Source organism: Halictus rubicundus, chromosome 1 (assembly GCF_050948215.1).
Source record: "Halictus rubicundus isolate RS-2024b chromosome 1, iyHalRubi1_principal, whole genome shotgun sequence".
Taxonomy (NCBI): Eukaryota; Metazoa; Arthropoda; class Insecta; order Hymenoptera; family Halictidae; genus Halictus; species Halictus rubicundus.
The window spans coordinates 23,957,393-23,968,874 of record NC_135149.1 but is presented as its reverse complement, the minus strand read 5'-3'; the positions used below and the strand labels follow the sequence as shown (position 1 = coordinate 23,968,874).

Here is an 11,482-nt window from a genome sequence, read left to right as displayed (position 1 = left end):
AATCCGCCATTGCAAGTGCATTTTCAAGAGATGAAGGAATTTTCCTTCAGGCGGAAGAAAAAGCGAGCTTACCAGTATTACCTACCGGCAACGACTACCAGGTGCAGGTGATTGGTGCAGGCTATTGTACCCTAAGTTCGCTAGGTAGGTAGGTACATCCATAGTTTGGAATGAGAGGTCAGTTCGGAAAAGGTACAAGGTCTCTTATTTTGATGACAAAGCACAAGCAAAAATATACATATTTGACGAAATTCGTAGTTAAAATAAAAAATATATGCCCATCGATAGACTACAGGTACATGATGCATTTAAAAGAACAAAAATATAATATATATAATAATTATTATGCATCATGGAATATCGGATATTTAATCATTCACCATTTACTTCGGAAAATAAAGCAAAAAATTGGCAAAATAAAATACTGTTCAACTACTATTAGCATGAAGTCAAATAAACGTTATTACTTTTTTAATATCCTTACCATTTTGTATACTATGATATACAACTGTTATTTCTAGTATTTCTTTAAAATCTCTTTAAAAGAATACTCACTCACAGGAGTCTATCCACAAAAATGATTAACAAAAACCGTTTTTATAACAATAACTCGAAAATTACAAATTGGAACCACTGAAAGCTATCTATTTAATTAATTGTATTTGAAAATTAAGTAGAAAACAACCTACTGTTTAAAATTTAAATTGTAACACTCCACTGCAATACACGCTGGCCAATACTAAAAACAATAAAAGCTTTGTACCAACCTAACTATACAAAAATAAAATAACAATAAACAATTTAAATATTGTATTTATAATAAATTTCAAAATGCGTAACATCATTTCAAAATAGTAAAAATAATATAACAATTTAACATTGATGCATATTGTTATTTTGTGTATTTGTCAATCTAACCTATTACATCTTACCAGTATTGCGATTGTAAATAGTATAACTGAAAATGTATTCAAATATCAACAAACAGGAAGAATAATAGCTTCTTAAATAGTCACATGTTATAATAATTGATAGAAGTTATTATCGTATTTATGTAGTATAATCATGGAAAACTTTCAAGCCACAGAAAATGTAGTTAAAACTCCTGATCCACCTATGGTAAGTGTTTGAAAATATTAATTAACACTTACAAAATGAATTTTTTCATTTAACCAGAGAAGAAATGACTTAACGTTTATTATGGTATAATATACAGTTTATTATTTATATTGTAGTCAAATTCATTGATGCCCGAGGAAACATTACAAGATGAAATAAATACAATAGAGATGCAAGATTTAGAAATAAATGAAACAGTAAATGAAAAGTTAGTAGAAGAACATAATGTTGAAGAATTACAAGAAAAATCCACTGATCAAAGCTTACAAAATGTTGAAGGCAGCAATATAGATGAAGATGTGTTACGATATAACTATTGTGTAGATATTTATAGTCTTCGTTATAACTGGAATAATGTAGCAAAACAGTTATGCAAAGCCATGAAAGACTATGAACCAACTAAATCGTGTGAAAATTTTACAAAAGGTTGTCAGTGGTCACCTGACGGAACATGTTTACTAGTATCTTCAGAGGATTTTAGAAACAGAATATATGAAATACCTCGTAAATTATATAATGAAAAGATTCGTCCAATCGGTCAGAATTTCGATCCATTGGATTTAACACCAATGAGCATCACAGCAGTATTAACTATAAAAGAAGGAGGCCTTATATATGATACTTGTTGGTATCCTTACATGAATTCTTGGGATCCTGCGACATGTTGTTTCCTAAGTACTAGTAGAGAAAGCCCGATACACTTGTGGGATGCTTTCAATGGTGAATTACGAGCAACTTATAGGGCTTACAATCAGTTAGTACTACGAATGATTTTAATCAGTATTTAAAACATATTTCTTACAAGCAGGTGAAGAATATTTTAATATGTACTGTTTTATTATACCAGAGTTGACGAAGTAGAAGCTTCAATTAGTGTCCAGTTTGTTGATTCTGCGAAAGAAGTATGGGCTGGTTTTAAAAATGCTTTGAGACTTTTTAATATGGAACGTCCAGGTCGTCAAATAAGTACTATTCAGTTTAAGAAAGATTTTCCAAATGTTAGCGGATTAGTTTCCTGCATTAGAGAGAATCCAATCATGCCTGGTCTAGTTGCTTTTGGCACATATGCTAAATGCATTGGTGAGTATTTCAAATAAATTAAAATACTCTAATACTAGATAATCAATACGTTGTAGCATATTATTTATATTTACTTGTTTTAATTTTAGGTTTATATAAAAACGGACCATTATGTTCATTTAAAACTGGAAATGGTGTAACTCAAATTGAATTTAGTCCTTGTGGTACAAAATTATTTTCAGCTGTTAGACGCAGTAGTGAATTTTTATGTTGGGATCTTCGTAATCCTGGCACTGTACTCTACACTCTTCAAGGACGTAAATCTGATACAAATCAGAGAATACAGTTCGATATTACGCCTGATGGCAAACAAATAATTTCAGGTATGCGAGTGAATAATTATATTGCAAATTGTTATTATTTATTAATGATAATATTTATTCTGTTTAGGTGGCACGGATGGAAACTATACCGTTTGGGATTTAGTTGAAAATACGAGTTGTACAAATCTTAATTTCTCACATGATATGAAGTTATATCGTGATTGTATAAATGGTGTAAGTTTACATAAAACATTAGCAATACTTGCTACAAGTACAGGACAAAGATTATGTGATAGTGATACGGAAATAAGATATAATGATGTCGGATTATGGTGTTTTCCTTGATAATTGAGTGTAACTATGATAGTATTATAAATCACACTATTATATATACGAGATCTTTTGTACTATAATTTCATTATAGCATTTTATAGTCTAAAGTACAGTAATGTCAGAAAATTTCTGATTTCGAATCATCACACATATAAACTACAAAATGTTGTGACTGACTTATTTTATAGCAGTGAAATATGTAATTGAATTTTAATATAAAAAGAGAATACTTCTTTACATAGGGATATGTAAAAAATATATAAATTATAAGACAAAAGAATGGAATATAATGATATTTTATACATTATAATATTTGTGCACTCATTGTGTATATCATATTGTGTTGCTTTGTTTTTAAGTTATTAGCAATCAAAATCGACCAATAGCGGCGTACGAGATAGTACTTGATTTGACTTATGCACAATTGATGGGCCAGAAAAATCTTGAAATTATTAATAACTTAAAAACAACGCTGAAATCGCAATTTTTTTATTCATAATTTTCGTCGTGTATTATCCCGAACAAACATCCCTTAAATTTTCTCTTGTTTAAAATAACTAAAATTAAAGCAGTAGTAACATATATTTAGAGATCATTTATATCCATATATAAACATATTTGTAATTTACTAGCTACGTTTAATTAATCTTTAATATTTTATATTTTATTATAATTTAGAAAAATTATATTTCAACGAAAATGACTTAATTTTTAACATCATTATACGTATGTCATACATACATATATGTTCTATAAAATGTATATATATATATACGTTTCTAAAATATATTTTAGAAACTTAAACTTTACTTATGTTTAAAATAAATCGATGAAAGATAAAATTAACAAAATGGTGTATGAAATAAATTAAGAGACAGTACATTATTAATTTATTCATTACTTTTTTATATTTCATTCATTTCATAGATAAAACACTTCACTTCTCTTATTATATCAGAGAGTTATTGTATACTTATAATTCTTAAAGATAAAAAATTATTAATGCAGACCATACGTGGTACTGTAATTTTTAAAATAATTAAAACCATAGTGCTATTAAATTTAAACTACATTAAGCAAATACAAAATATTTTCTATTTCGAATATTCTTAACTGTAAATTATTGTAATTTTGCCTTTAGATGATTATGATTATTTTTTTTCTATTTTCACGATAATGACACTTCGACAACAAAAATTTATTTTATAGTATTTATAAAAATATATTTAACCTTTTATATTTATAGAAATTGATTGCAAATAGTTCGTTTTAGTTTAATCCGGTAATTCAAATTAAATTGTTTCTCTACAGCAGGCCCGTCATAGTTACGTCACTGTTTCACAGACGATTCAGCGTACTTGTGAAAGCTTCGTACCAATCGTACCATATTTTTCAATTAGTCGACGACAAACCATCATGGCGATGGGTTTTAGTTGCGTCTTTACTTTACAGATGAAAAATTCATTGTGATGGTCTGAGAAGAGATTCTTTTGTAATTATTTTCAACAGTCGCAGGGCCTCACCATTTTACTTTGTTTCTGTTATTTTCTCATAAATCACAAATTTCATTATGGTAAAATTAACAGAGGAGATGGTCGTGGCTCGGACACGAGTGTCCGATTTCTCTGCTGTAAAGAAACTTAATTGTTGGTACGTATTTGAAAAGATGTTACAGTTCTCAAACAAATTGTTCGACTTTCTCCAACAGTTAGCCGATTTATACGGACAAGAGTATTAAACTGACAAGTTCAATGTTCCCAGTATTTTTTGTAATAGATGCAGCTATGTGATTTACAGTTCTTTCTGCTATATTCTTACTACAGAAGCAATTGTCTACTCTAAAGTATTCACAGATTTGTTCTATTACCTTATTAACAATTATTTTTCTAACCGTGTTATTCGACATTTGTATATTTAAATGATTGAAATTTTGATGTTTGTTCACTTAGTTATTATTTTTTATTAATAATCATTTTATCTCTCTTAAATATTCCACAATATTTATCATGATACGATTATTACAAAATGCAAATACATAATTTCCTTCTTGTTATTCTAGGGGTACCGAACTAACTGATGTGAGTATTTTACGGAAAATGAAAAATGTGGAAGTGCTGTCCTTAAGGTAAATAATTTAAATAAAAAATTGGATGATTAAAAATCTGTTATACTGAATTTTATTGTGCGTTGTTACAATTTCTGCAACAGAAACTATATTGCAATCCTTGTTTACAACAGAATGCTACTATGAAAATCAAATTATTTATAGCAATGATTTAAGTCTCTCAAATCTGTTTGTATCACAGAAACTCTAATGCTCTCCTACTATGGAGAGGTTTGTGAAAAAATGAAGATCATAAGTACAACCTACATATGAAGAAGTTGTTCTACCCACACGTTTTGAATTCATTGTAATATATTTTCCAGTGACCAGAGAAAGAGAATTCAATTTTCCTTTATAACAACATGCAATGTTTTCATTTCGAATTGCTGATGTATGAAAATATTTTCTCCGATTTTATATGATAATTTTTTCTTGAAAGTTAATCACATTTTATTTTAATCTGAGTACATGTCTACATGTACCTTATTTGTAATCTGTAATTTTTTAAATAGTAATGTACATGCATTCGAACACACATAATTTGTTCTTATTATTTAATTACTTTTTATAAGATAATAAGATCATTTTTTTAATTTTATTTGTTAATATTGATGTTATTCTAATTTATTTTCAGTGTGAACAATATTAATACTCTCGCTGATTTCCAATATTGCCTAAGCCTCCAAGATTTGTTTGTGAGGAAGAATAACATTAAAGACTTGAATGAAGTATGTTACCTCCAAGGTCTACCCAATCTACGAAATTTATGGCTTGGTGAAAATCCTTGTGCTGAGAAAGAGGGGTAATATACCTTCTATCCTATGCTACAATTAATGCTGGGTTTATATTAGTCCAGTTGCTGGTTCCCGTGATTACATTCCGGTGGTTTGACTAGAAATTAGTCAGTGCCTACATACTCTTCGTTCACTAGAAGATGGCGTAAAGTAGACTGTCAATCTAGTCATTTGAATGGATGGTTTGCTGGAATGATGGTACTGTAATTGAATGAAAACTATTTACACTACTCCAGTTACGATCTAGTGTTGAACTGGATCACTGGACTGGAATGCTACTGGGCCAATGGAAACCCACTTAATTTGTAGTTTTCTTAAAAACTAAAATATTTAATTAATTATTTCGATTAGGTATCGGTTAACAGTACTTAGAGCTTTGCCAAATTTACAAAAGCTTGACGACAAAGTAGTTTCGGCAGAAGAAGTGCAAACAGCTGTAACCCGAGGTCATATTCTAGTTCATCCCCTTGATATTGATGCGTCTCCACCTCAGTCCGAAGTAGTTAGTCCAGAGGTAAGATGATTCATTCAACAATATTTTACGATACATTTTTATAGAATGTGTTCAGTTATTTTATCATAAAAAGTATTTTATTTAAAACATTCACATAATTTTGTTATTACTGTATATCATCTACTGATCACTAGTGATCACTTGCTGTTATTCATAAAAACTAAGAGATTAAACCTAAGGAGTTCGCGATACAATTATACCATGCTCCTTAAGATTTTGATGTGTGCTAATGCTAAATTGTAGCTATGTATTACATTAGGAAAAGGTTTGTTTTCACTTAAATTGCTCCTAGATTTAACCTTTTCAGTTTCTATTAATACAGTTGGGATTTTATTTAATGTTACTAAAATAAGTTTATTAAAATATGTTATTGTGTTACTATGCCTTTAACAAACATCCTAACGTTTCAATAACATTTACACAATTAGGATATTGTCACTGAATATATTGAAGAAACAGAAGTGATAAGACATCGAAGATATAGTTCATCAAGTGATCAGGTAATATAATATTTAAACTTTCATCTGCTTTTCTTAATTTTCGTTTGTAATAATTTTTCGAAACTGTTATAAGGATTTTTTTTGTTTATTCTCATAAATATGTTTACAGTAATATACATGATGTGTTATATAAGGATATTTTCTTAGCATGGTGCTTGTTTACAGAGAAGCTTTGAAGAAACACAGCATAATCAAGAAGAATATCATGATTCAGATCGTAGAAATGCAAACTATAATGCATCGCCATCTCATCGCTATTCACAAAATAATCAATACACATACGAAGTGAGTAAACTGATTATTATGTGTACGTACATATACAAATACTTTGCATGAGAATTTTTATATTAATATGTTCTTCCATTTAAAAATACAAGGAATCCTATTATTATCGATGTATTTAGATTTTCAATTACTTGCTTCTGCATTTATATTAGATTTAGAATGATACTAACTTTCTCATTTAGTATTTGCTGAGCAGAATAATTAACTATCTTAATATTTAATAAACGAGCTTGATTATATCATTGCTCCCTTTATCTGTATTCATACACTAACAGCTACAGAATGGACAGTCAAAGAATCACAACAAAGATGACACTGTATGTAATACAGAGTCACGCAACGTCAGTGAAAGTGTGACCACTAACACTGTTGAAGTAATGAAGGTATATTTTACAGAATTGCAAAAATTAATTCCGCAGCATAATAGTTCGTTTATAGTGTTACCTTGATAGTTCTTGCATTCATCAATTACATTCATACTCATATAATTAATCGACTAGAGCTGCTACTATTATTTGAAGTAGTAATCACTGGCAAGTAGATATTCTATAAAGATATTGATAATCGCTCATACGCAATACATAGCATGTGTATACATATGAGATAGTTCACCAAAAAGCGTGATATCTCATTACTAGAGGTGTGCGAGTACCGAAGATGTTTGGTTGGGATGGGTTTAGAATTTTATTTGGGATTGGTCTCGACCCGATGCCTTCCCGACCCGTCCCCACCATCTCTACTCATCATCAGTTTTTGATATAATTAGATGTATTCCGCTTCTGGTGAATTTATCGTGTGTATGTTACATAGCAATATTTTGTTGTCATCAAAATTTGAATAGGTTGCGAGAGCAGAGCAATCATCCGTCAGAAATCACAGTTAATTTTACAACATTTGCTTTGTCTTGTAACGATTAATGAAAGTAGATATAACGGTTGATTTCGAGTCAACATACAGAAATTGCATTGTCTTACGATTTTTAGGAATACGATGAACGACCAGCGGTTTCAAGACATAACGGTGAATATGATGAAAGACGTACCTATACAGAATATAGTAATAATGAAAATCCTCAAAGGACATATGCGCCAACGTCTCCACGTACGCAATACTCCTCGAATGAGCCAATAGATGATAGGCGTTCAGATAGAAATAATTACGAATACGACAACAGACAAAAATCGGAATACGAAGAACACCACGAGCAGAGGATAAATACAGAATTTGAAGATCATCAACAACCTCTTCAGCCTAGAAGGACGGCCCATCAAAACATTGAAAGGGTTAGAATTGAAATGGCAAATTATTTTGAGAAGAGATTGAGTACCAACCAAGCAAATTTTTTCTTTGTATAGAAAAAAATAATGAAATAAAATTACAGGAAGATTCGAACCAAGCGCCTGGATGGGTAAGACACTCTGACAAAGAAAAATGTAGGACGCAATTCCATTATCACAGAAGGCCTGTTACAAGGGTAAGGTCTCCTATTTTTAACCCTGTAGCGGTCACGGTCGTAAAAATTCGTTCCGAGATCGCAATGTATCTGAGAGATACAGTAACTTAAAATTTGTGCCGTAGTGATATTTACAAGTATTTGGAATTAGATTTAATATGTATCTGTCAGATCAACCGTGACCTCCGGAGGGTTAAATTTGACATAATGATATTCAGGTAACATTTTCTTATGTTTTCATTTTAGAACTCGAATATACTATCAGCTGTGCTTTGCTTAGTTAAAGAACTCGATTATCCAAGCTTGGAAGTGGTAGAAATGGCCGTTAGGAATCGAATGGACGAATTGGAAGAATGATGTTTCTGACACCGTCCCCAAAATGCTCAGGGGACGGTGGTCTTCTCTCAGATGGGCAGCGTATCTTCAATCCCAAGTCCGGAATTCTCCGATTCTCTCGACTCTACCATAATTCCTTGTCAGTGCGTTGAAAACGATGCAAATTGCAACCTGAATCATCACATGTGCGACAGACATTCGATTGACGATACCACCGAGAAACGTCAGACCCGTCGGAATGGATGCGTGGACGCCTGCTCAACGCGAAATCCAAAAAATGTATCGATAGATCCAAGCCCGAGGTACTTCGGAAACAACCAATGCGCGTATAAACTTAGGGATTCGGTACCGGATAACTTGATGTCAGTAGTCGGTAATTATGAAGAAAGGAAAACGAACGATGTTAGAAGAGTGGCAAGCAGTGACAGCATCCCCCGAGGTGGTTACACCGGTTTAACTTTGAGCCCGGGATGCAGGGTTTTAAGTCAAGATTGTGTGAGAAGGTCGAAAAGCCCCGACGTTAGAAACACGATTGTCCCTCTTCGATACATTCAATCGGCTAAAGGTACTTGGACATATAACTTGTAAGTTAAATTGTTAGAGGTGTGCGAGAACCCGAAAATGTCAGGTACCCGATGGTCGGAGCGGGACGAGTCGGGTTCTCGAAAATTTCGGGTACTCACACACTTCTGTGAATTGTATATTACTTATACAATTATTGATTGAAATATTATTGATTCAATCATTATATTACTTAAACGAAATGACATGACTCTGGCAAGTTTCTTAGGAAGAAAGATATATATATATATATATATTTAGATTATATATATATATATAAAAAATAATGAAAATCGATTGTGATATTTCTACAAGGAGTGAAAACAATTAATTACCCCTGTGTATTATAAAAGACATAAGTATTCTCAGAATAAGGTGACATGTTTACCTATTTCAAGTAAACGGTATAAAAATCAAAACAGATTAATATTGCATTCTTTAAGTAAATCTGGGATTTATTACGTTAATAATTTAATGCGTTAAGACGCATTAATTTAAAAGGAATGTTATTTATTATTCGCATCTACGCGACTGAGATTACAATTCCAGTAATTTTTCGATATTAATTTATTTCAAGGATTATAAATAGAACTGATACATACGTGTACTTGATATTTTTTGCAGATTGTAAGGTAACATGATATTTAAATTATATTTTGTATACAGTGTGGAGCATTTAAATGGAAATATCATAAAATCTTCGTTTTACTTGGCCGTATAAAAAGTTACATTATTTTAAGAGACGAATGTAATAGTAGAAAATTTTGTTATTGATCTCATTTTGAAATGAAATACCAAGGTGAATTTTTTTCATCTTTAATGTAATTATTTTGTATAAAAAAATAGGTGAAGCTTTTCGTAGAAGTGTTCTGGTACGACCATAAATAACGGAAACACTTAACCTTTCCATTTAGATCTCCCGTCCCGTAAGAAGGCATACAATCAAATTAATTTCATGCCGAATTATATAGGTTTTCTTTTAAATATTAGATGACTTTTATTTAAGCATGATATTAATCTTAAGTTTGAATTTTTTAGGACCTGACATTTATAGCATGCAATAATTTATACAGTAGATTATTATGTGTACAGAATACTTGAAAATTGTTTGACAGCGTTTTTAAGATTTTTTAGGGAATTATTGAATACCCTTACATACCGTGTTTGATTTTTGACACATTGTTATTTTTACACATTTATATATATATATATATATATACTCGAAAAGCATTTGTGACTGTAAAAACTTGCGTATTGATTTCTTTGAAACGCTTACCTGCTTTCACTTTTTTCACGGAATTAATTTACTTGGAAAGCTCTAAACAGTGCAATGGAGTCATGACCGTTTATTCCATAGTACTGTAAAATAGTACTTAAAATGATATGAAATGTGGGGTAACGAGATAACAAAATGAAAGAACGATATACCTGTGCAATAGAGTGTACTATAGATTAATATTAGACTGAAAAATATGCGTGACATGTTTGGTTTAGAATTTTCGTGCATCAGTAAATAACAGCTGACAACAGACACTAAAGGAAAAAGGCTACTAAATTATTTCTAGAATCTAAACCGTTCCACTTAACTGAGCCAATTTTCATCGTAGATTTAAGATATTTTATAAAAATGCGGAATACATCTTTTGTTACATATAACCGTCCAATTGTATTATTTTTTAACTGAGTAATGTTACTGTTATTTATATTGTTGGCAACTATTACCATTAATTGTTTAATATCTGATTGCATAATATAGCGCAGATAATAACCATTTTTCTTTTTACTTAAGAACAAATTTTTATGCAGTTATAAAATAAAAGTAACAATTGTAAAAACGTCTTTCATTCCGAATACAATAGTTTCGAATAATTTGTGTAGATTGTTGATTATAAGGTTGTCTATAACATCAATGTTATAGACTGAAATAACGTGATTGAAAACTGTTATTTAAAATTTTATTATTCGCTAAATATTATATGTGTTGAGACTATTAAATTATTGATTGTTATAAGTTAAAAATTTTTACTATACTTAATGTACACAATTATAATAACTTGCTGCAATTAAAGGCATTAATGTGTTTTAAGAAATAAATTAATTACAAAAATAATTTCGTATTCATTATTTCAACATATAGATA

General features: G+C 30.4%; 2 protein-coding genes across 7 annotated transcripts; both read left to right on the top strand.

Moving 5' to 3' along the window:
• The first annotated feature begins 774 nt into the window (after positions 1–774).
• Wdr79 (Telomerase Cajal body protein 1 homolog) lies at positions 775–3,105 on the top strand. Its single transcript, XM_076798229.1, has 5 exons — positions 775–1,119; positions 1,236–1,873; positions 1,967–2,199; positions 2,289–2,522; positions 2,590–3,105. Exons 1-5 carry the CDS (start codon positions 1,066–1,068, stop codon positions 2,805–2,807), a joined length of 1,377 nt encoding a protein of 458 aa, XP_076654344.1. The 5' UTR covers positions 775–1,065; the 3' UTR covers positions 2,808–3,105.
• A 1,075-nt stretch (positions 3,106–4,180) lies between these two features.
• Positions 4,181–11,177, top strand: LOC143358207 (uncharacterized). Of its 6 annotated transcripts, none has more exons than XM_076795176.1 (10): positions 4,181–4,445; positions 4,855–4,920; positions 5,534–5,701; positions 6,045–6,207; positions 6,636–6,707; positions 6,873–6,992; positions 7,268–7,375; positions 7,976–8,275; positions 8,374–8,466; positions 8,692–11,177. In XM_076795176.1, exons 1-10 carry the CDS (start codon positions 4,366–4,368, stop codon positions 8,800–8,802), a joined length of 1,281 nt encoding a protein of 426 aa, XP_076651291.1. In that variant the 5' UTR covers positions 4,181–4,365; the 3' UTR covers positions 8,803–11,177. The 6 variants fall into 6 exon arrangements, with proteins under 6 accessions (XP_076651291.1, XP_076651282.1, XP_076651300.1 ...); XM_076795167.1 differs by having other exon boundaries at positions 6,855–6,992; XM_076795185.1 differs by lacking the exon at positions 6,636–6,707.
• Positions 11,178–11,482: the final 305 nt, after the last annotated feature.

Excerpts from the sequence above, each read along its gene's own strand:
- Wdr79 (XM_076798229.1), top strand. The coding sequence starts at position 1,066 with ATGGAAAACTTTCAAGCCACAGAAAATGTAGTTAAAACTCCTGATCCA. Across the intron at positions 1,120-1,235 it reads AAACTCCTGATCCACCTATG|TCAAATTCATTGATGCCCGA; the intron begins GTAAGTGTTTGA and ends TTTATATTGTAG. Across the intron at positions 2,523-2,589 it reads TGGCAAACAAATAATTTCAG|GTGGCACGGATGGAAACTAT; the intron begins GTATGCGAGTGA and ends TATTCTGTTTAG.
- LOC143358207 (XM_076795167.1), top strand. The coding sequence starts at position 4,366 with ATGGTAAAATTAACAGAGGAGATGGTCGTGGCTCGGACACGAGTGTCC. Across the intron at positions 6,208-6,635 it reads CCGAAGTAGTTAGTCCAGAG|GATATTGTCACTGAATATAT; the intron begins GTAAGATGATTC and ends TTACACAATTAG. Across the intron at positions 7,376-7,975 it reads ACACTGTTGAAGTAATGAAG|GAATACGATGAACGACCAGC; the intron begins GTATATTTTACA and ends TACGATTTTTAG.